This window comes from Poecile atricapillus, chromosome W (genome assembly GCF_030490865.1).
Source record: "Poecile atricapillus isolate bPoeAtr1 chromosome W, bPoeAtr1.hap1, whole genome shotgun sequence".
NCBI classification, from domain to species: Eukaryota; Metazoa; Chordata; class Aves; order Passeriformes; family Paridae; genus Poecile; species Poecile atricapillus.
Window position 1 is genome coordinate 87,269,805 of NC_081288.1, and position 22,933 is coordinate 87,292,737.

General features: G+C 37.9%; 1 protein-coding gene across 11 annotated transcripts; it reads right to left on the reverse strand.

Moving 5' to 3' along the window:
- Window positions 1-246: 246 nt before the first annotated feature.
- LOC131592505 (heterogeneous nuclear ribonucleoprotein K) lies at window positions 247-22,336 on the reverse strand. 11 transcript variants are annotated; one of them, XM_058864057.1, is made up of 16 exons: window positions 21,919-22,121; window positions 19,497-19,568; window positions 19,313-19,392; window positions 18,363-18,472; window positions 16,725-16,781; window positions 15,248-15,291; window positions 14,236-14,308; window positions 13,528-13,641; window positions 12,386-12,514; window positions 11,576-11,883; window positions 11,200-11,254; window positions 4,794-4,844; window positions 2,917-2,938; window positions 2,760-2,842; window positions 2,163-2,332; window positions 247-1,388 (listed from the first exon to the last, which is right to left on the reverse strand). In XM_058864057.1, the coding sequence occupies exons 3-16, from the start codon at window positions 19,359-19,361 to the stop codon at window positions 1,355-1,357; spliced, it is 1,299 nt and encodes a 432-aa protein (XP_058720040.1). In that variant the 5' UTR covers window positions 19,362-19,392; window positions 19,497-19,568; window positions 21,919-22,121; the 3' UTR covers window positions 247-1,354. The 11 variants fall into 11 exon arrangements, with proteins under 11 accessions (XP_058720040.1, XP_058720046.1, XP_058720041.1 ...); XM_058864063.1 differs by having other exon boundaries at window positions 18,363-18,460; window positions 21,919-22,116; XM_058864058.1 differs by lacking the exon at window positions 21,919-22,121 and adding an exon at window positions 21,056-21,340.
- Window positions 22,337-22,933: the final 597 nt, after the last annotated feature.

A 22,933-nucleotide genomic window follows, 5' to 3' on the forward strand; every position in this document is an offset into this window, starting at 1 on the left:
CTCTTAGCTCCTTGCCCTTTCCTATTACATTGTAAGTGTAGCTCCTTGTTATGAGAGGAATTATTCCATATGATTCAAAAAGATGAGAAAAATAAAATGTTCAAGACACAACCCCCCCAAGTGAAATAATCCACTTATTCTGGATCAATCACATTGAGATTTCCAAAGTTCTTGAATTTCTTTTTCTTGCTTTTATTTAGGAAGTGAAAATAAAACTTGTAAACTATAAATACAAATGCCAAGGTATTACATGAAATTTCCAGAAGTACTTTATTATTTTTTTATTTCTCACAAATATTTCCTATGAAGCTAAAGAAATAGGGAAACCAAAGAAATTTTAAGCTGTATACAGTGAAAATCAAGTTAGATACTGCCAATTTGTCAATTCATAAAAGTTTCTATCTGACAAAAATGAAAGCTCTGAAAAGTACTAATTCATTCATTTCACTTACTGCTATTTTTAACAATATTTGCATTAAGCAAGCTGTGTAGAACCGGGTGTACTTAACCCACTTAACTCAGTGGCATCACAGTTTTAAAATATTTTTGGTTATATATATATATATATACACACACTTCAGGGGGCCAAAAATATGAAAAAAGGTCAAATATCACACATTAGCATTTTTTTTTTACTTTTTTTCCCCAAATAGCAAAGTCAAGCCAGTTTTCACACTTTCTTTAATTTGCCAAAAACATGTAACTCCATCTATCTCAAAGAAGCAGAAGAGCAAGCTTAACAGCAACTTTCATTTACACATTTTCTTGGGGGGTGGGGGGGAAAGGGTGTATCTATTTTAGATATTACCTTACATATATAAAAAAATGTCCACCAATATTAGGTTCACTAAATTTATTTAAAAATTGTAAAATACATCTTAAAAAAGAACATTACATTCTGCACACTGCCCTCAAAGGATACCAGGGACATGTGAACAACCAGTTCTTTCCCCCCCTTAAAAAAAAAATAATAAAAAATTACAGTGTACATAAAGCAGGGTGTTCACAATAGCTACAGGAAAAAAAAACCACATTACAATTTACCACCACTGAACAAAAATAAAATCCACTCTGCTGCTGTTTCAAAATTTCAGTGTTAGTCTTGTGCAACCTCTTCCTACCCCAAATATTTGTAATGAACTAAAACATTACATCTGGCGAAAAGCAGATTCCACTACACCTCAAATGCAGAACACCTATGAAGCAGAGGAATGTTGGCTATTTAAACAGAAGCAGATATTTAAAAAAAAAAAAAAAAAAAAAAGGGTGCAGGACTCCTTCAGTTCTTCACTAGTCTTAGAAAAACTTTCCAGAATACTGCTTCACACTATAAAAAAGAAAAAATAATCTTGCATTAGAATCCTTCAACATCTGCATACTGCTTCACACTATAAAAGAAAAAGAAAAAAGCATGTATTAGAATGGTTGACCATACATCTTGCATCAATATTCACAATGGCATTCTTAAAGATTAAACTACAAATTCCAAATACTATTTAAAGTAAATAATTTTAAAAGGTTAATGACTAATAATTATAGGCATATAATTATTTAAAGCACATTTAAATATTAGTAATCTAAAGCCAAACATTCAAGTAAACATTAAAAAATGCTATGATAGCAAACATGTTATTAAAGCAAAACTAAGTAAACTATGTGCAAAACTATTAATATTCAGAAGAAGAGAAAATAATGCCAGCAAGGTGTGAAATGCTGCATAACAGCACCAATTGATTTCAACTTGTCCTGTAGAGGCATGGCCTGTGCCATATGGCAGACTGTGATTTGTTGTCGGTTATCTAAAAACAACAAAATCACTAGTCTTCCACACAGAACTAGACCAACGTCCACTGAAATCTTCTATCTTTTCTACAGGTTCTATATAATTAATTACAAGTAATTTTTTTGCAGCAATTTTCACCAGAGAAATGAGAGGACTACTTGGCCAAGGTGTCTTCCATCAAGATTAGTTTTGAGGGAATTTTCATTTGTGTTAGAACAGAGAAGAGAATCAAGGCAGACCTACCACTAGAGAAGTTAGGTTCAATAGTTACTTAAATCCTGTCTTCTAAAAACTATATTACAAAGAAGAGCTTTAGAATGCAGTAGTAGGAAAGTCAGTTTAAAAATTACAGTAAGGACAGCATTAAACTTCAACTTGCCTGTTCTGCAGTAAATACTGAGCATTTTGTATCTGGTCCTGTGTTCCTGTAATAGTTATTATTCGATCTTCTGAGCCTTCTAGTGGTTCATCGATTTTGATTGAAGCTCCTGACTCATGACGTATTTGTTTGATTCTCTGGCCTCCCTTTCCAATAATAGAACCTGCCAACTAGGGGAGAAAATAAAGCATTCATTTCTTTATACCAACTTTCTCTGAACAGTACTGTTCAAGTAGCTTCCATCCATTTAGTTTTAAGAGTTACAATGGAAGCTTACTCTTTTACAGCCTCAAAGCAGTTGTTGTAATGTATATTATTAAACACAGGTGTGATAAAGTTGGAAGAACCAAGTTATATAATACCGTCTCTATTATTGAATATTAACAATTAAAAAATAGTTTAGTACAATCTCTGAAGTCAAGACAAAACAAACATCCTTAAGAATAAACTTTTGATGATTTAGAAACACTTGCTTTACATTAAAGTACTTGTCAAGCATACTGAATACTTCTGATTTACTTACATAGCCTAAGAAAAGGCTGTGACTTTTTATTTATTTATTTAAACACAACTGGAAAGCAAGTCAGCTTCACTTACATCTTTGGGAATTGTTACTTGTGTTGTGATGATGGGTCCACCAAGATCTCCATATGAACCACGGCCCCCTGTGTAAGAATAGTCTGATTTAAACATATGCATCAAGCCTCTTACTGACTAAATGAAGTGCATGTTAAAGTTCTGTATAAAAACTTACCATATCCAGAACCACCCTCAAACTATAAGGAAAAAGAGAAAGAAAAACCTTAAATAGTAAAACCAGCTGTGATTCATTAACATGTTTTCATCTCAAGTATCATACTGTTAACTTTGAGCCTATTTTATGCAAAAATCCTAACCCATAACCTTAATCTAAGTGTCATTAAAGACAGTGGGGAAGAGGGCAGACCAGGAACAAGAGGGCAGGGAGGAATATCTAATAAGAACCTTTTAGCTAGCTCTGTTAAAATCTCCAAGAATAAGTCATTAAGATGCAGCCATACCAATTTACCAAGCAACCTTATCAATTCAGTTAATAAACAGCTCTTGATGTTGATCTACTCCTGACCCTTGAGCTAAACTAACATTCAAATCCAAAGATCAGAGTTCAGCCTTATTACTACTACCTATACAGCTCAGGAGAAATTAACGTTTCAGTCTGGGACAAGACATTTACCTGGTAACTGTCAACCCTCCTACTCCATCTTGAGGAAAAACCAATTCAACTCTAATAGCTTTATAACTTGTCTCTCCATTCAGACTATGCAATAATCCTTTGCCATCTTAGAAGGGACAATCATGGCACTTATTACTACTGTTCTGCTAAAACTATAATATAACAAATCCAAGTCACTGTACTGCAGCTCTCCTGACTGCTTTTATTTTTAGGATGGGTATTTGATATCAAGTGCTTAATTTGATCTAATGCCTTTTGTATGCACACACACTCATTTTAATCTTCCTGTAGAAGCAGAAATAGATGTGGACACTTCTCTAGAATTCAACTGATGACACTGAAATACAGGATTCTGTGTGAACTATTGGTTTACAGAAGTTGTAATGCAATAATTTTTTTCCAAAACAAAAACCAAACACCTGTCAGCTTTTTAGAGCCACATCAAAATGGAAGCTATTCAGAAAAAGTTGTTCATCTGTTTCTAAGCAACCTGTGTTGTGCAATCACATTGCTTAGCAATACAGACCATAATACAATATAAAAAGAGCTTGTAGTGGAGTGCAAAATACAAAACAATGAAGGACACTGCTTAGAACTTAATTTAGAGACTGATCAGAGCTGCATATTCCACACATACTCTTTTACCTATTTCTGTTGGTATTTTGCCCAGGGAATCTCTTTTTTGGGCTAACTTGTACTGAACAATCATTTTCTTGATCCTTTCTGCTGCTTCCCCTCCCCAGACTACAAGACAGCAAATTAATTTGACAGCAGATGAGTAATTCTAACTGCAGTGTTTATGTAAGCTTGGAACTAACATTTAATATTTGGTGGCACTTTGCCATCTTCTACACAGCATAAACACTTGCTGATACCCTTTGAACTTTCCTCCCTAAACCCTCTAAAAGTAAGAAGTTTGATAAACACAAATCAAATGGAATACTTTCAAATATATGGCTAGGTAATGCACAAGTTTATCCAGAACTATAAATAAAGAATTACTTTTAGCATTCCTCGTTTGAAACAGAGGAAAGCACAACATGATGAAGTCAAAATAAAACATATTGCTAAATAGATGCACCTACAGGGTGCTGACAAAGCAAGAGTTACAGTGAAAGTTACAACAGAAACAGTAAAATAGGGTACAAAAGAGACAATACAACAGAAAAGCTTCTCTTGACTGTGCTGCTGCTTGCTTCCATTGGGGAACATTAACTGCCTGTATAGGATTCACTGTTCAGGACATAAACTGCTAATAACCTGAGTTACAATGATAGCTTTAGGGATTTTTCAAAGGTGCGAGCTGCCACTAACTACATTCAATCTCAAAAAGTTCCAGTTATCACTTAAACAATTCAAATTATTTTCCTCAAAAATAAACTATTAAACTAGTCAAATAAAAGCATGAGCACACTCACCAACTCTGGTGGCTGCATGTCATCGCAGGCATCTACATGACACTGCATCATCTTCCAGGGACAATGTAATAGAAGGAAAAGAAGAAATGAATCCAAACTAAGTCCATGTTATAGAGGCTTATAGGTAACTTGGCAAACACACACAGCAATATAGAGATACATTTTTCTGCACTACTTAAATTACTACAAAGGCTCAAAAGTAAATAACAGACCAGTTACAAGATTTACTCCCTTTTACTTTCACTGCTAGGGAACTGTTACTGGTCACACTTCCTTTTTCTTTGTCTCTGTGGTGTAAACAGATTTTCTTCTTACACAAAGGATGTCAGACAGTTAAGGGCAGAGCAAAGCCTGAACAGTTGGTTGCTTGTTTTTTTTTACCTCTAAGTACTAGAACTGTACTATATAGTAAAAGATGTTACAGATACCAAAACCTTCTACTTCTCATATGCATAAAAAAAAATCAGGAAAGGAATTTAATAAAACAAGTAATTGTCATTGATATATTTGCGTCACCAATGGGTCAAGCAGGAAGGACATCGCTTCTCATATTTTATTATTTTCCATATACCTCATATAGCCAACAGCTAAACTAATAATCTACTACTGCCTAATTATATTGGAAATACAGTTACTTTTTTTTTTCTTAAGTGTGACATATAGCATCTCTTCAGTCTTCTTTAACAAATATTGGGAAAAAAATCAACAAAATTATAAAAACAATTTGTAGTATCCACTTCAAATTACTATTACGGCAAAGGCCTTGGTTGAGTTAAAACATGCAACATGATATGAATAGCACACTAAAAAAAGGATGACACCATTGATGAATTATTCTTTAAGGAACTAAGAGACACCTCCAAATCAACTGCCCCTGTCGTTTTGGGGGACTTCATCTTGCTGGATGTTAACTGGAACACCACACAGCTGGCACAACCAGGGCCAGAAGATTCCTAAAACACCTGGATGACATCATGGTACAGGTACTAGGGGAGCCAACTACAAAAGGAGCCTTCCTTGATTTGTTGCTCATTAACAGAGAGGAGCTCAAGAGTGAAGTGGCAATTGGTCGCCATCCTGGCCATAGTGACCACAAAGCAATAGAGTTTAAAATCTCTGGTAAGAGGAAAAAAGTGCCAGCAAAACTTCAACCCCAGACATGAGGAGAGTGGTATTCAAGTTGCTCAGGGAACAAGTAAGGTCCCCTGGGAAAATGCTTTGGAAGGTGCTGGGGTCCATTAGTGCTGGTCACTTTTTAAGCACCGCCTCCTAAGGGCACAGGCAATTCCCAAATGACAGAAGTCAAGCAGGCGAGGCAGAAGGCCAGCTTGGCTGAGCAGGGATCTTTTTCTGGAGCGAAGACAAAAGAGGAAGGTGTATGACCAGTGGAACCAATGTCAGGTGATATGGGAAGAATACAGAGATGCTGCTTGCCCTGGTAGGGAGAAAATTTGGGCAACCAAAGTTCAACTGGAATTGAAGCTGCCAGAACTGTGGGGGAAAATAGTTTTTAAAAATATATCAGTAACAAAAAGGAGACCATAAATAACATTGGTCTGTTACAGGATGAAGATGGCCACCTCACAGAGACAGGGCCAATGTCTTTAATGCATTGCCTCTGTCTTCAATTTGGATGACAGACCAAGGACGTTCCAGTGCCCTGAGCTGAAGGACCATGTCTGCAAGAATGATCGACTTCCAGTTGAGCCTGAAGCCGAGCAGGATCTGCTGCTGTAGGTGCATCCCTATAAATCTATGGTGCCTGATGAGATTCATCCAAGAGTACCCAAAGAGCTGGCTGATGTCATTGTGAGACTTCCCTCAATGATCTTAAGAATCTGGAGAGGTCCCAGCTAACTGAAAGCTGGCAAAAATTGTCCAAATTTTCAAGGGCAAAAATGACCATGGAAACTACAGGCCTGTCAATCACACTTCAGTGCCTGGTAAAGTTAAGGAGAAGATTATTCTGGGAGTTACTGAAAAACACCTGGTAGATAATGACTGCATTGAATTCATTGGTCACAGCCAGCACAGCTTCATGAGGTGAAGGTCCTGCTTGACAAACTTGATTTCTTTTTATGACAAGGTAACCTAGCCACTTGATCAAGGGAAGCCAGTTGGTATGATCATTTTAGATTTCAGTAAAGCTTTCAATACTGTCTCTCCCAGGATCCTTCTGGACAAAATGTCCAGCACACAGCTAGATAACCACTACATGCAGTGGGTAAACAACTGGCTCATGGGTCAGGCACAAAGGGTTATAGTGAATGGGGTGACATCAGACTGGTGACCTGTCACTAGTGAGGTTCCACAGGGCTCCATTTTAGGGCCAGTTCTCTTTAACATCTTCATAAATTACTTGGACACAAGATTCAAAGGTATACTAAGTAACTTTGCCAACAACACTAAAGTGGGAGGAGCTATTGACTCTTTTAAAAGCAGGGAGGCCCTGCAGAGAGATCTTGGCAAATCAGAGGACTGGCATCACCAACCATATCAAGTACAAGGGAAAGTGCTGGATTTTGCACCTGGGATGAGACAACCCTGGATGTACAGACTGGGGAAAGAGATGTTGGAAAGCAGTGCCATACAAAGGGACCTAGGGGTCCTGCTCAATGGCAACCTTAACATGAGGCAGCAGTGCCCCAGCAGCCAGGAGGGCCAATTGTGTCCTGGGGTGCATCAGGCCCAGCATCACCAGCCAGTTAAGGGAGGTAATTGTCTCACTCTGCTCTGCACTGGGATGGCTTCACCTTGAGTCCTGTGTGCAGTTTTGGGTGCCAGACTAGAAGAAAGATATTAAGCTATTAGAGAACATCCAAAGGCAGACTATAAAGATGGTGAAGGGCCTTGAGGGGAAGCCATATGAGGACCAGCTGAGGTCACAGAAGGGAAGACTGTGGTGATACCTCATTGCAGTCTACATCTTCCTCAAAAGGGGAAGTGGAGGGGCAGCACTGATCTCTTCTCGGGTGACCAGTGACAGGACCTGAGAAAACAGCACAAAGCTGTGTCAGGGGAGGATACCAGGAAAAGTTCTTCACCCAGAGGGTGGTTGGGCACTAGAAGCCAGGGCACTGGTCACAGCCCCAAGGCTGCCAGAGTTCAAGGAGCATTTGGACAATGCTCTCAGGCACAGGGTGGGATTGTTGGGGTGTCTCATGCAGAGCCAGGAGTTGGACTCGATCATTGTGGGTCCCTTCTAACTCAGGATATTCTGTGATTCTAGGAAAATATAAGTGCTGCTTTAAAAACAATTCCTAAAATAGTAGGTGCATACACTTTTCTTCTCTACAGACTCATTTGTGCTAGTTACTACTGGTAACCAATGCAAATGAAATCAAAACCAAATACAAGACTGACTGGATGAGACAAAATTATTAGTATGGATAAGAATTTATTGCCTTTTGCATGTAATTGAAAAACACACATGCAGTACTAACTGATGGGAAATTCCTCGGCCCAGAAGAGTGAAAATTGAAATTTTGTTAATTTTAGTATTTATATAGATGTGTCAAACATCTTTTCTTCACTCTTTTTTTTTTACATGCTCCTTAACATCAAGTCTCTTAAAACATGAACTACGTTTAATATTTTTTTAGGGTATGTACTGTTATTGAAATGCTAATACAGACACATGTATATATATACACACACATAAATATAATGATTTAGCAGTAGGAATCATTTGAATGAGGAAAACCAGATGAGATGTCTGAACATACAGTACAACAGACACTGATTTAGCTCTTGTTTAACTCCAATTTAAAAATACTTTGAAAGCATTAGGCATCAGCCATTATAACAAAAAAAAAAAAGGGGAAGAGGAGGGTTAAACAGCTTTATATGTACTTAACCTTCTTTTTTTCCCTGATATGTTTTTGTGCATTTGTATATCTAAAGCACCCACGGGGATGGGGGTGTTAAAAAAGAAATAGCCGAAATGCATTTGTGTTTTCTCAGCTATCAAAATAGCTGTCATGGCCCATAAACATTTGATTTGGAGTACTTACCGTCTAAAATACATACCACTGTAAATAAGAGAAACAATGCATATATGCTTTTCAGTAAAATGCTTCAGAATAAATTACATATATACACATACACATGTTGCCCTGAAAACTCAGACTTTTGATCTTGTTTATATAATTTCTAAGAACTTTCCCAGGACAGTGACTGTAAACATAGATATGTATACATTCTTTCTGATACACTTCTTTTGATAGACATCTCGCATGACCAGTGTGATTGGAAAGGTGGTAACCTAACTATCCAATCCCTGGTCATTGCTGAAAATCTATAAATACTGAAGTTGTAAGAATAAAACCAGTTTTTTCCCTGTCATACAGGAGCCGTGTCTGTGTGAATCATTGCATGTCCAACAGTGACACACACACAATTATTTTTTCCTCCCATCTTCAAATTTACAAGACTGTCAGTCTTGTTACATCTCAGAAAAGTCAAGTTTTACCATCCAGTCTTGGTTCACCATCTTACAAGTCTGATCAATGAGGATTTCTGTAGATTCCACATCTCCAAAATGTTGGTCTGAAGAGACTCTATTCTTGCCTTTTCATGTATTTATGTAAAAAGGCAGTCCTACTCTCTGAAAGTAGCCTTTCCCATGCATTACTTCACAAACAACAATGATGTTGGTTTACTCTAAATGTTTCACTACATAATGGTTTCTACATGAAATGTATAGTAGCTCAAGACCTTTTATTTCTAGTATGACCCTTTTAGCTTTAGTTTCACAATCCATGGAAAGACTTCTCATGTACTTATACAATTAAGGATACTGGGATTATGGCTAGCCAAAACTAGAAATTAAATAAGATCTGTGTCAGAAAGCAGTCCTCATTGTAGGTTGTTTATGAAACTCATGCATAAAGCAGACAAAGCCATGACCAGCTCCACTGTGAAGAGGAAATAGAACTGCTTTTCAGAACATGGAAAATGAGCAGAGATGACTCCTATTTATTTGTAGAAACTCATGTCAAGAAAGCCAAGGTCAACCTGATCAAAGTCAGACTAGATTTCAAATAGATTTTTCCATTCTAAATGGAATGGAACAGAACTAGAACACACTATTGCCCAAGCTGAAGACTGCTCAACCACATACCCAAGGAAGGGCAGATTGCTCTGTTTATATGCCCTGACATTGATTTGACCAGATACAAATAAGAAAACACAAAACCTGAGCTTTGAAAACATGAAAATACAAATAAGTGATCTTAGAGGTCTAGTTCATGACTCCTAGTTTCTGAAGATCCTGAGTAGCATAGACAACTTGCTGGTTTTTATGTTGTGGGTTTGTTTACATCTTTTCGGGAGGGTGGGGGTGATCTGTTTGGTTTTAGTAATTTTAAATGTAAGTCTTTAATTTTAATATTTCTGCTAGGTTTCTGGTGCCTCAATTTTGACATTCTTTCAATATGTACTTCCAGTATGTGTTACTGGAAGTAATTGCCTCTTCCTCCCAGGAGGCACCAATGTGTAAATCTCATTTAGGTAGCCCATTTCATAGCTCCTCTACTTTCTCTTCCATTTATTTAAAATAAAATAATCTCATCTAACCTGTCATCTTAAAGAATGTGCCAAACAGAGGCAGAGGAGGAAAAAAGAAAAAGAAGAATGTTAACCAGAGGTTTACCTCCTAGATACCTAGAATTTCTCGTCCCAGGAAAGAGGATACAATAAAGAATACAATAAATGACTACCAGGAAGTCATATTTTCAGAGTACAACGTGGAAGAATATCTTTATGCATTTTTTAATTCTCCCCACCCCCCAACATGATTGAAATGTATCTAATTTCATTTAAAATTCATCTTCTCAGTGGTCTTGGCTCCAAACTATTTAAAATTACAGTAGATTTTTTTTTCAGACATAAATTGGCATAAAGAACTGAATTGAAAAAGCAATTATCTGCCAGACCAACTAGAGCCCTTTAAAGATATTATTCATGTTCTCTTAAATTTTGTTAACATATGTTGGATAACATTGTTCTGACATGCTTTCTTAATCTGAACAGCCTCCCAATTTCTGTTTCTGTCATCCTGATTAACAAGAAACAGTCTACAAGAAGGTCTGTGTAATAAAACCTGCAGGGACTGTGCTCTACAAAACTTTCTATTCCATTATTGATGGTAGGCAGGGAAAAACAACTAACCAAACAAAAAAAAAAAAATCCCACAAACCAAAACCACACAGCAGATCACATCCCAAATACTCTTTACAGCTCAAACAGTTGTATTTCTTGAGGAGACCATTTGTATGACCAAAACATTTTGGAGATATCAAAGTTTATCAGAAGCACACGTGTTCCACACTTAAATGTATGTGTTCAAGAAGTTTCCTCAAAGTGCTAACTGTATTTACTAAACAAAAAAAATTTAACCTCCTACCATTCCATCATAACGGTCTCCAGGTCTACCTCTTCGGTCATAAGACATAAGATCTCTAAAATGAGAAAAAGCAGCAGCACATGACTCATGTTATGAACCAGTTTATATATCCCAATTCGAGTTTTAACAATTTGCACACAATTATGAATTTCTGAGTGCTTTAGCCTAGTTCTCAATGACAAAGTTACAGAACTACTAGTCCTGATGATACTGCAGAAATAATTAAATTCAAATGCTTTTCAAAATTTTCTAGTGCAATGCACACTCAATCCTGCATAATCACTACCAACATGGAGTGTGAAACAAGTCCTGGAAACATGAGCACAATTCAGTAAATGTTACTCAACTTGTACAGTGCATTTATGCAACAGCTTACCCGCCACGAGGAGGTGGTGGAGGAGGAAGAGGAAGATTACGAGCTCTGCTGCCACCTCTGCCACCACGGCCTGGTGGCGGTGGTGGAGGTCCTCTGCGAGGGCTCATATCATCATAATCTCTTCTTGATGGAGGCATAGGTCGTCCACCACGACCAGGAGGCATTCGATCGAAGCCTCCTCTTCCACGCATGGGAAAGCCTACTGGACGTCCCCTTCTATCATCAAACATCATTGTGAAGCCACCATAGTCATATGTTTCATCATAGAAATTTGGATCATAAGGCTGGGCCCGTCCTTTAATGGGAGACTAAGACACAGAAAAACAAAAACAACACCACCCCTCCCACCAGTTAGCACTGATATAACCATATTTCATTACATTAATATATTAAATATATAAATATGAATTTATTCATGCGGTATATGTTCTTTATTTCACAGTACTCAGAAGCAAGGCAGGGGTAGTGATATGCTTCCTGAGAGCTTAACTATGATAGAGAAATTGCTGTTATCGATGGGTGGCACATACATTTGTCTCCCTTCTGCCCCAATTTAAATTTTCTTATTTTATGGATATGTAAAGCATGACTAAATCCCTTGGTATCAAAAAATGTCTTCTCTCTTCAATAAGGTACACTCCAATTCTAGCAAGCAGGAATAATTTCAAAGGGTGCTAACAGTCCAATGCTTATTTTGTTACTGGAGAAGAGGCACTGAATTAAAAATAGAAATGGAAATATATAATTTTCCAGCCAAATCATCCTGACTTTCATAAATACCAGTGAAAGAGTAAGTTTAGGACACATTACCTCAGAGATAAGATCCAAGATAATCTTGATACATTCCACAACTCTATCAGGTTTCCCACCAATAAGCACCACTCTATCAGTGGAATGAGGACAACATTCTTGAAAGAGCTTAATGGTGGTTTGAGTGTTCTGTTGAATAGAAGAAAAGCAACCCCCAAAATCTTCAAATAGAAGTATTTTAAACAATTTTATAAACTTATTGAAAACAAAATGGATAAGACACACACTAGAACATTTTAAAAGAAACAGTCAAATCAAATCATTCAACTTCTAGTCACTTTAAGTGAATGCTTGGCTTCTGAGTTCTTACAACAAATTTAATCTTAAAATATTATATTTTTACTACCTGCAATGGCATCACTTGGTATGAAATGCTAGTGAAAAATTTAGATTTTTTTAATCTTTCAATTATGGATCATCTACACGGTTATTTAATCAAATACAAGCAAAAGGACCACATATTCATTATAGGCTTACAGGTTATATAAGCCTCCATATTTCATAAAAATATGCTTTGGATGCAAGACAGCAATGTTGCTAGGATTATGTCTATTCATCTTGCCTTCCCCTCATTCCACACAAATAGTAACTTATGCCTAAACTGACCTGGAATTGCCTTTGATGCAATGTGAGGAAAGGACAGAAAAGAACACTCTAGATTGATAAGGGACCACTAGCTTTTTTTAAAAAAACCTCATTCCTTCATAAAGGAAAAAGTGGCCTTTAAGGTAGTGAAACTTAAAAAACACAGAAAGTAAACAAACAAAACCCTAAGAAAACCCCACCATACTTTTTAATAACAATATTCAAACAGCTAATTAATTATCATTAAAGAGTTTATGGAGATCCATTCATGCTAAATAGTTTTCCGTGTCCAACATCATCGATATACCCTATTCAGCAGTTCCTTCCAGAAGGTGTGATGAATGGCATTTTAATTTTAAAAAGTATTCTTTATTTATAAAGATTACTGCTACTACACTAAGTAATTTTGGGCTCTATCACCAACAGCTACTTCATGTATGAAATATGTTCTTAAGGATCATAGATCACAGATGAAGCTTACACTCACAGCATATGAACACAAAAAATTAATTTTTTATAGAATAAAAGCAGAATCTGAAAAGAATAGGAAACAGTACCTCTCTGAGTTCTTTGATTTTAGCACCCTTGACACCAATAATTCCTCCTGCTAGACTTTGGTGAATTAGAAGTCTTAATTCACAGTCAAAGTCACTACCTTTGTAGTGCTGGTACTGTAAGATGCATACAAGAATAAAATATTAGTCAGGGGGAAAAATAATTGAAAAATCAAAAAAATCAAAATACTAATTTTGATTTTCTTTGTAAAGATTTTTCTCCAAACAGCATGGTATGACTTAATTTACTGATGAACTGTAATACTGTTTTTGCTATAACAAAAAAGTCACATATTTTAAAGTAATTTGCCTCAATACAAGGTGATGTCAAATTAGCTTTCTTTATTTCTTTTATTATTATTGCTGTTGTAAAGAATTTTAATATACCAAACAGTGCAATACACTTGATTACAAAGCAAAGGCAGAATGGAAATTACAATAGAGCGACTTCAAATTGGGAACTAGTCAGGAAACAGGTGGTTTGAAGGGAAGGAGGCTGTTCCAAATATTAATTTTCTAAGAAGAAATTTTCTTTTTCCCCTATAAAAACAATGCAAACAAATACATTGAGAGCTATAGGTCTTCTTTCAAAAAAAGACTGGGTTTTACTTTCTAATTTAGGGTTAAAAATAGGATGCAATCATCTAGATTTATCTTGTTTTAAAATCTAAATTTATACCTCTGAAAAAGAAACAAACCTAAGAGACATACCTCTTCCAAAGTAGGGATAATCTTCTTCAAGATTTCTCCAATTGTCTCTGTATCTGCACTTATACTCAAGATACTGTTAAGAGGCCATAGTGTCAGAAAACATAAAGTTGGAAAGTAGCAGAAATAAGTTTAGTATTCATAATCATACACAAAATTCTAACAAGACTGACTACACAGAAGACCTTACAATTAATATTGTCCATTTAAAGTAAACCTGTTAACTGTATTTACAACACATGCATCTTTGTTTATGTTCAATATATATGCATAATGAATATAAGAATTTAAGGCTAGGTAGGTCTTGCAGAGAGAGCAAGAGAACTCACGAGAGCTTTTGGAAGGGCTCAGATAGATTAACCAGTCAAGAAATTGATGCAAAACTTGAAGTGTGAGTGAATATTCATTTCCCCCACCTCCACTAATTTAGTATACCCTTACCAATACATTGGTAAAATTAGCACACCTTTTTGTAGAAAAGGTGGGTATATGTAAGTAGTCAACATTATATCTGGAGTAAGGTTGAGACACCAGTTAAAAATTAGACTACTAATGGGCTCTGCAAAAAATGGAATATAAATACAAGGGGCAAAACCCCAAAACAAAACAAACCCCACAAACAAACAAAAATGTAACACAAATGAGAAGTGAAGAAAAGTGAACTAGAGTTAGTATTTCAGCAGAAATAATTATGAACGGACAATGCTGGGGGGAGAAAGGTGGGCCACAAAGACCAGAGCAAGAGACTCCTGAAACAATTTGATTTATAATACAGTAAATATACAACACTTGAAGCTGTGCTCTTTCCATTGAAATAAAATAAGTGGATTGTTTGGGTGGCCAACTCATGTAAAAGTTCAGTGACAAAAAGACTTAATGGGGAAAATAAGACAGAAAATTTAAAAAAAAAACAATACACGGTCTATAAGGGGATACTATTTATATCAAAGGCAGGTAATAAAATACATTTCTCTCTTTCTAATCAGGCAGTGAGGCATAAACTGTTGGGACATACCGCTCGGGGCCACTGCTGTCTGGGACTGAAACACTTGCATTGTACTGCATTGGTCATTGGCGTTCGTGGATGTTGGCATTGGGCATGGGCATTCAATCAGAAGTTGTCAAGTATGGCACCCGTTTGGCAACGGGCACATTTTTGGGTATAGCCAACCAGGGTTTTCACATGGGCGTTCAGGGGCGGATGGGCCAACGTCATGGTGGGCAACGCAGGGGCAAGTCGATCCAGTACATGGGTAACGGAGATATATGGCCAAAAAAACAAGGAGAGGGAAAAGGGGGAAAAGCAATAAATTTTAATTTAATACAAACTATACTTATTACTCTCAGTTAATGAAGCAAGTGTAAGTTGTTTTGAAGATTAACACAATAATGGATTGCTACATCAACTGTGGCTTAACAGTACGGATCTTCACAAGTTATGTTATCTGACTAAACTACACTTTACTTTTAACAATGATGTTTCAGTAGCAGGCTGGCTCATGAACATAGACACAAAAACTGTTGAGATTCATATTACTGAAACTTTGGGCAAGTTGGGAAAGTTAGTATTCCAGACCAGTTAAATTATCTGGAATAAGGTGATGTGTTTACTTAAAACAAACAAAAACACTAGCTCCCAAAGTTTGTTTGCATGATTCCTGACCATTTCAGCTTAATCCTCAATTCTAGTTGCAATAGTTTGTGAACTTAGATGGAACTGATTCTGTGATGATATATTGGCAAATATTGTGTTGAACAGTCTTGCTTGAAAAAAATTGTAGCTGATCCTAAGTACAGGAGTGTAAACAAATGGAATTTAAGAAGCATTGCCAAGTTTTATAAATATATAACATTTACGCTGAATGTGCGTCTAATCACAAGAGTCAACCCACATAAAATATGAATAGGTAAATAAGTCATGACCATTTAAAAATGCTTCCAAGTAAAATAAAATGTTTCTTTACTGTTCTATACCTGTATCTAAATCATGAAACCTTAATGTCAATGTTTTTGTGCTTTATGTCCACACTTTTAAGTCAAAAACAGATGGACCATTATGTTTTGGGGGTTCTTTTAAAGGAAGTTGAAGAATTCTTTTATCGCTGGGTTAAGCCAGCCACCAGAGATAGTTTTCAATAGTGCTATAATGGATTCACATATATGGGAAATGGTATAGTTACAGATTTTAAGTTTTGCCAATATTTCTAATTAGAGATGTTAACTCATTTAAGTGTGTAATTTAGAGGAACCCTGTTTGAAAGCAAAGAGGTATAATATAAACCTCTCCTCCCTCATAACTTGAGCTAGGCTTCAATTAAAAGACAAATTGAAAAACTAAAGTTATCTTCTCCAACAATCATTATAAGTGGCTTATTAGATTATTGTTGTCTAGGTTTGAATTTCTCAATTTCTAGAAATGTATGCAATCAAGTTTTCAATGCAGTGCCCTAGAAGAATTGGTGTTAAATTAATTCAAACTCATGTATACTCACATCTGTACGAAGTGCCTTAATATTTTTGCCACCTTTTCCAATCACTGCTCCAGCATTCTGGAAAATAGTTTTCAAAAGTTACATTAGGCTAAAACAGCACAGACTATTTTTTTGAACCAAAGACTAAGAACAACGTATCTACTTCTGCATTACTTTGTGGGATGCATTTAAGGGTGGGGTGAGGCTTGTTTCCTTTTGAAAGGTTCAAATTAAATCAAAACAAACTGACATGGTTTTACCACGGGGAAAAAAAAAAGGTTAAAAAAAAGGTCAGTGCAGAGATAAAAATACTCAGCAATATTTTTTCAATTTCAAATTTAAGTTTCTAAGTAATTCTGCCTGTATTCTCATAGAATCATAGGTGGACAAGCAGATGAATAAAACTGGTTGTATGACTGGTAATAGTTAATGGATCTTATTGTACCTAGAGGCTGGTAAGAAGTGGGGTACCACAGAGGTCTATCCTGGGATCTGTCATGTATAACACAGAATGATTTGGGTTAGAAGGGACCTTAAAGATGATCTAGTTCCAACACCTCCCCCCCCCCCTGGACAGGGATGCCACTTGCTAGATCAGGTTGCTCAGGGCCCCAACCATCTCATACTTAGCATATGACTGAAAAAATAACTTCTGGAATTCCATGCATGTTATATAGGTCAACAACTTTGCTAGTTTATTTGATCACTTTTTTTAATGTTTGCAAATTTCACTTTCCCACTCCAAACATTTGAGCAAACACTACTTTTGATTGAAGCCTACATAACTCAACTGACCACTCAGGTAGGTAGAGTCTGAAGAATGTAAAACAAATATAAACACTTGCTAATCTCCAGTTGCTAAAACCAACAGGAATAAACTCAAGATATTCAAGAGGGGAAACTGTAAAACTAATTTTTTACCAGGCTACTTCAAGAACTACATGCAAAATTATTGCATTTACTATGCAGTTCATACATGATGCTAACAGCACCACAAATATTTTGCAGCACTCCATGTAACTTGACTATTCATTAGAAATGCCATGTAGAGTTAAGGTAACATTTCCCTACCCTAAGACAAAAGACTGAGTTACTTCAGACAGCACAAACATCTGCATCAACTGGAAATACCAAAGGAGATGCATAAATAGCAGTTTTACTGTGACAATTTCTACTAGTCAATGAAGCAATTGCAATCCATGAAACATTACTCCCTTATTTCCTACCATTGATACATATAGATTTATTAAATCTGGAGAAATTACTAAAATCTTGAGGAAGTCCTCATCTTGCCTTATAGTTAATTTACAATTATAAGCTGATCATTTTCTAAACTGCTTGCTTTCTAAAGACTAATACACAGTCATTTCCCTGGAAATATTTGTTCTATTCAAACATGAGAAGTGGCTTATAATTTTTATGTCTTTATTTTTTCGATGAGTATATTTTTTTAAAATCAAAGAAGTTCCATAGATTATTAGACTCATCCTTGAAAAAAGTTATTGAAGATTGCAATACACTTCTACTATCATTCATGCACACTTAAAAATATTTCTAAATAAATTTTAAATAAAGCACAAGTTTTTTTCTAAACATACACAACATACACTGTCTTAAGCAATGGTATAAAGCAGGAACATAGCGATACTAAAAGCATACTTTGCTTTGAAGCAAAATGCGCAATTCAACCATCTCATCTGTATTCCGAGACCTTTTGAAGGCCTGTTCTTCTTCCATATCTTCTGCAGGACGTTTGCCTGTAGACAGGTCCATAGGGGAGAAAAAAATATATATTTAACTTTCTAAGTCATGATAAAACTGTATATCGAGTTATGCACTGTATTCCTAGTGAAGCATTCCCTCCCATTAGCCCAGTGCTAACTTCTGACATCTACCCTGAGCATCTATAGCACAGAAACAGGTTTTTACTTCATCAGTCTACATATCAATAAGTGAAGATTCATTCAAATCTATAAACTACAGTTGAAATGAGATTTTTGCAAACTTTGGGAAAAAATAACACTGTTTACAACAGTGCTGCATCATCTAATTAGTATTTCTTTTACAACTGGGAAAACCTTAAAGCACAAAAGATTAAAAGTACCTTGTCCAATACTGTAATACTGGTGAAACAGTAGGAAAGCAGTATTTCAAATTGCTTTAAAAAACTGGCCTGAATCAATACTAATGTTCTAATTCTTCTTCACCAATTATGTCCAAGTTTTTTCATTTAGCTAATATTTAGAGATATTTCACATATATATACATTCCTTCAAACTAACAACTGCAATAAATTAATACAGTAATAGATATGCCTAACAGTATCTTTATGTGATCACATTATCCATACAAGTATTGAGCATTTAGCTATCAAATATTTTCAAATCTTTACTTATAACTTTTAGTTACTTATACCATGACTAAAATACTCCCAAAGAAAAAATACATATTTATGATACAAAAACCATGTAAAACCACATGGGACATTTAAAAATTAAAAGATTAAATGAAGCATTTGATACAGTTAAAGCATTCCAAAATAGTTAGAAACACCATGACTCAAAAAGTTTCCTTCCCCCAAAAATAAAACAGCCCTTTAAAAAATTTACCATTTGTCTCTGTGTTGGTAAAGGTCTCTTCCTGTTGTTCAGTCTCCATTACCTCTTATGCTTAAGAGTGAAGGTAAAACCTGTTGCAGAATAAAAAATAGTACATTATTTTGTGGGGGGAAAGGCTAATTCTACATCATACTAATGGGAAAAGCAAGAAGAAATGCCTGCTTTTAGAACTTACCAGTTTTATATATACTTGCAGAGCAAAACTCAAGTGTTCTGGGCAGGATCAAAACCCTACTGCTTCAGAAGCCTATGAAAACAGCATAGATCAGGCTCTGTTCACTTACAGGTCTGATTCTTGCTACAACTGAAAATGGGGCTTTGACCTGAGATTTTGCTGCAAAGCTTTTCTTTATAAATGAAAAAACAAGGCCAAACACATCACTAAGATGAGAAATAATAATAAAGTACAAAAGCTTACAGATACACAATTACACTCTGAATTATTCCAACCTTGCTCATTTTCAAGCATTTGCTAGTTTTAAGCAATCACATTTATTGAGAATGATTTTCAGATATTTAAAGTGAATTATTATCCAGTTCCGACTTTTAGGATGTTATATACGATATCTTGAGTTTCCTTTTTAGGAGATGCTATGTTTCGATCTGCTAATTGTTTAGTTCTAAATTGAGACTAAACAATAAGTTTTCTATCAACTTACACGCATGCCTTCCATTCAATATAACAGATGAACAAAACATTACACACAAGCCACACTTGAAAAATTGTTAAAAATAGCACACTATAATGTACCTCTGCGTACACGTATGAAGAATCTCAAGACCAGACAAACTTTTTTGACCTTGTGAAACAGGTACCTCTTACAAGAACTATTTTTGCTAAGTCCATGTAAGAATACTTGCAAAACAAATTAGAAGTCCAGGCAGAATAATTTTGCACCTTATTAAAAAATTAATTTGTACAGATAACAGCCAGACAAATAACGCTATTTTCCCTCCTTTGGATTTTATTGCTCAACTTTCATAGCCTGAACAAACGGTTGATACACATATCCACGAATAAAAAGTGAGGAATGTTTAATTTTTTAAACCGTCCTTTTAATCATCCGTTAATTTGTAAGCTACCCCGTTTTTGCAGGCTAACAGCAAGCACTGCCGGTAGGCATGCACTCTTTTACAGTCGCTGCTGAGACACCACCTTCCCAGCACATGCTAGTATTTCCAGGCCACAAATTTGAGCTAATAGAAAAAGCACCGCCTAAAGAATAGCCAAGTCTCCAAACAGACGCTACTATAACTCAGTGATGAGGACAGGAAGAGAAATTTCACCAGGTTCAAATGGCTAACCCTTCCAGACCCTATTTTATTTACGACCCTCCCCAGAATTCTAGAGCTGCAGGGGGAAGAAGTGTAATATACTGTTTAAGACAGGATGCTCTCGACTAGTTGCTGTGCTCTTTTGTGCAAATCAAGTTTGCAGGATTAAATTGGCTAACACAACATTTTAAAAACATCTAAAGAATAAAGCAGTCACGGACATGAGTAGGGGGCTGGGAGATGCCGGTGTGTCTCTACCCCACCCCCTCCGGGCCTAAGGGCCACCCGGACTCTTCCCCTTCCGCAGCCCACGCGCCAGTCTGCTCGGGATGACGTTCACCTTTACCCCTCGCACAGCTTCTAAAACCAGCCAGCCGCCGAGCGCTCAAAATCCCAACTCACTTCCTAGGTGAGAAGGGGAAAGGCGCCGTTACATAATCCCCACAGTCCGAGACCCACCTCCGCGGTAGCGGGGACCAGCAGAAATGGCGGCCGCTGTGATAGCGCCTACCCACTGCTAGGCGGAACCGTGAGCCGAAAAACCACCACCACGCGGTCACAAGATTTCCTCCGCTCTAACCAGAGACACAAAGGAGGCACTCAGAGCCCCTCACCCCAGCTCAAGCAGGCCCAACAGAGTGCAACAGCCCCACCACGAGAACTCTGGCATGGTCCTTAAAAGCAGGCTCTGCTGCAGAACGCTACCCAATCGTTTTGACACGGCTGCTTCCGGACAGGCCGCAGCAGTGTCCTCATTCGTCTTCCTCTCTCCTCACCATAATTACCAAAAAACTCACCCCCATCCACAGTTACACAAGGTAGGCGCCAGAAAGGGGCAGCGACCGCCCCCCCCCCCCCCCCCGGCCTTAGAACGCACCCGCTACTGTGACCAGCCTCCACCACATCGCCATTCCGAGAGCGGCACCAATTGGGCCGCCGCGCTCGCACTAAGGCCACCAAAGCGCGACGGCTGCCGGCAGACACGAATCATCCTTTTCACCTTTACCTTAGGGCAGATGGGCCCCTTTGGGTCCGCAGGTTGCGCAAAACTACTCCACATTAGTTAAGGAATCATCACTCCCAGCCCCCTCCTTCTCCACGCAGCAGTCCCCAGACCTAACCAATTCCGCCGCCCCGCGCTGTCCCTGCACGAGTCCAAGAAAATCCTGGGGCCCAGTGGCGACAGGCCTCCCATATTTTTGTGTCACACAACAGGGTCGGGAGAGGTGCGATCAACAGCTTAATTTCCTTCAACCCGGCTTAACCCATCCCCCCCACCCACACCCCCAGTGCAAGCAACACCCCCTCCAAACCGTGCTTACCTGCACTCACCACGTACGGGAGAGAAAGGTGAACAGCTCCTACTACCAACACACACATCCAACAGCACCGCCAGATGACTGGCCCAACCACCTTCTCTCCTCCCCCCGTGGGGGACCCACTGCGGCCCCGTTGGGTAAGGCAGCTGCCCATCAGGGCAGGGATGGTCTCTAGCTCGCCCCGCCCTCCGTGTAGAGCACGGCGAGACAGGCCTGAGTATCACGAGGAGGAGTACTACCCGTCCTGTAGCTGCCGCAGTGTGCCTAGGTTGTTTGTTTGTTTTACCTGCCTGATAGTGGTCACGAGAAGAGCGGCAGGAACAGTAGAGACAATAGAAGGCAGTAAAGGAGAGCGACCTCAGAGGGTATTTTTGAAAAAAATGGCGTCTGCGAGAACTCCGTCTTGTGCTTGTTCCCTAGTCCTGGAGGAGGCGGAGCAGTGTTCTTACGACGCTTAAAGCCGCGCGTGGCGCCATGCCTCCTATTGGCTGTTGAGTTGCGCGGTATTTTTGGGAGTTGCGTACAGAGACCAGGCGTATTCCCGTATTTCTTTTCACCTACAACTCAGGTGATGGGAAGTAGGCTATCCTGCTGGTTCTGCTCGCCCGCTCGTTCGGCACCCCCACTGCCTCAGATAAATGTGTGGGGTGGCTCGGCTGAGGGTAGGGTGCGGGAAAAGGGGCTTGGGCTCTGGTCAGCCTGTTTGAGGAGTAGGGAGGCATGTGTCGTCCTTAATGTGACTGGTGGGGCGGGCCATCTCGTCTTAGCATCCATTGCTGTCCACTACAGCTCGTCGGTGTCCTCAGGGACGTGGGGTGACAGCTGGCCTTACCACCCCTGGGGGTCTTGGCACAGGGTAGCAGCTCCAAGCGGATGACAGGCTGTCTAAGGACTGCATGGACGACATGAGAAACTTATCGGAAATGGTGTGACATGCTAGGGATTAGACCTGTTGATGAGTAAACAAATGGGTTATTTCCTGTAAGTAACTACTGTTTTTTCCAAGTGGTAGAGTTTT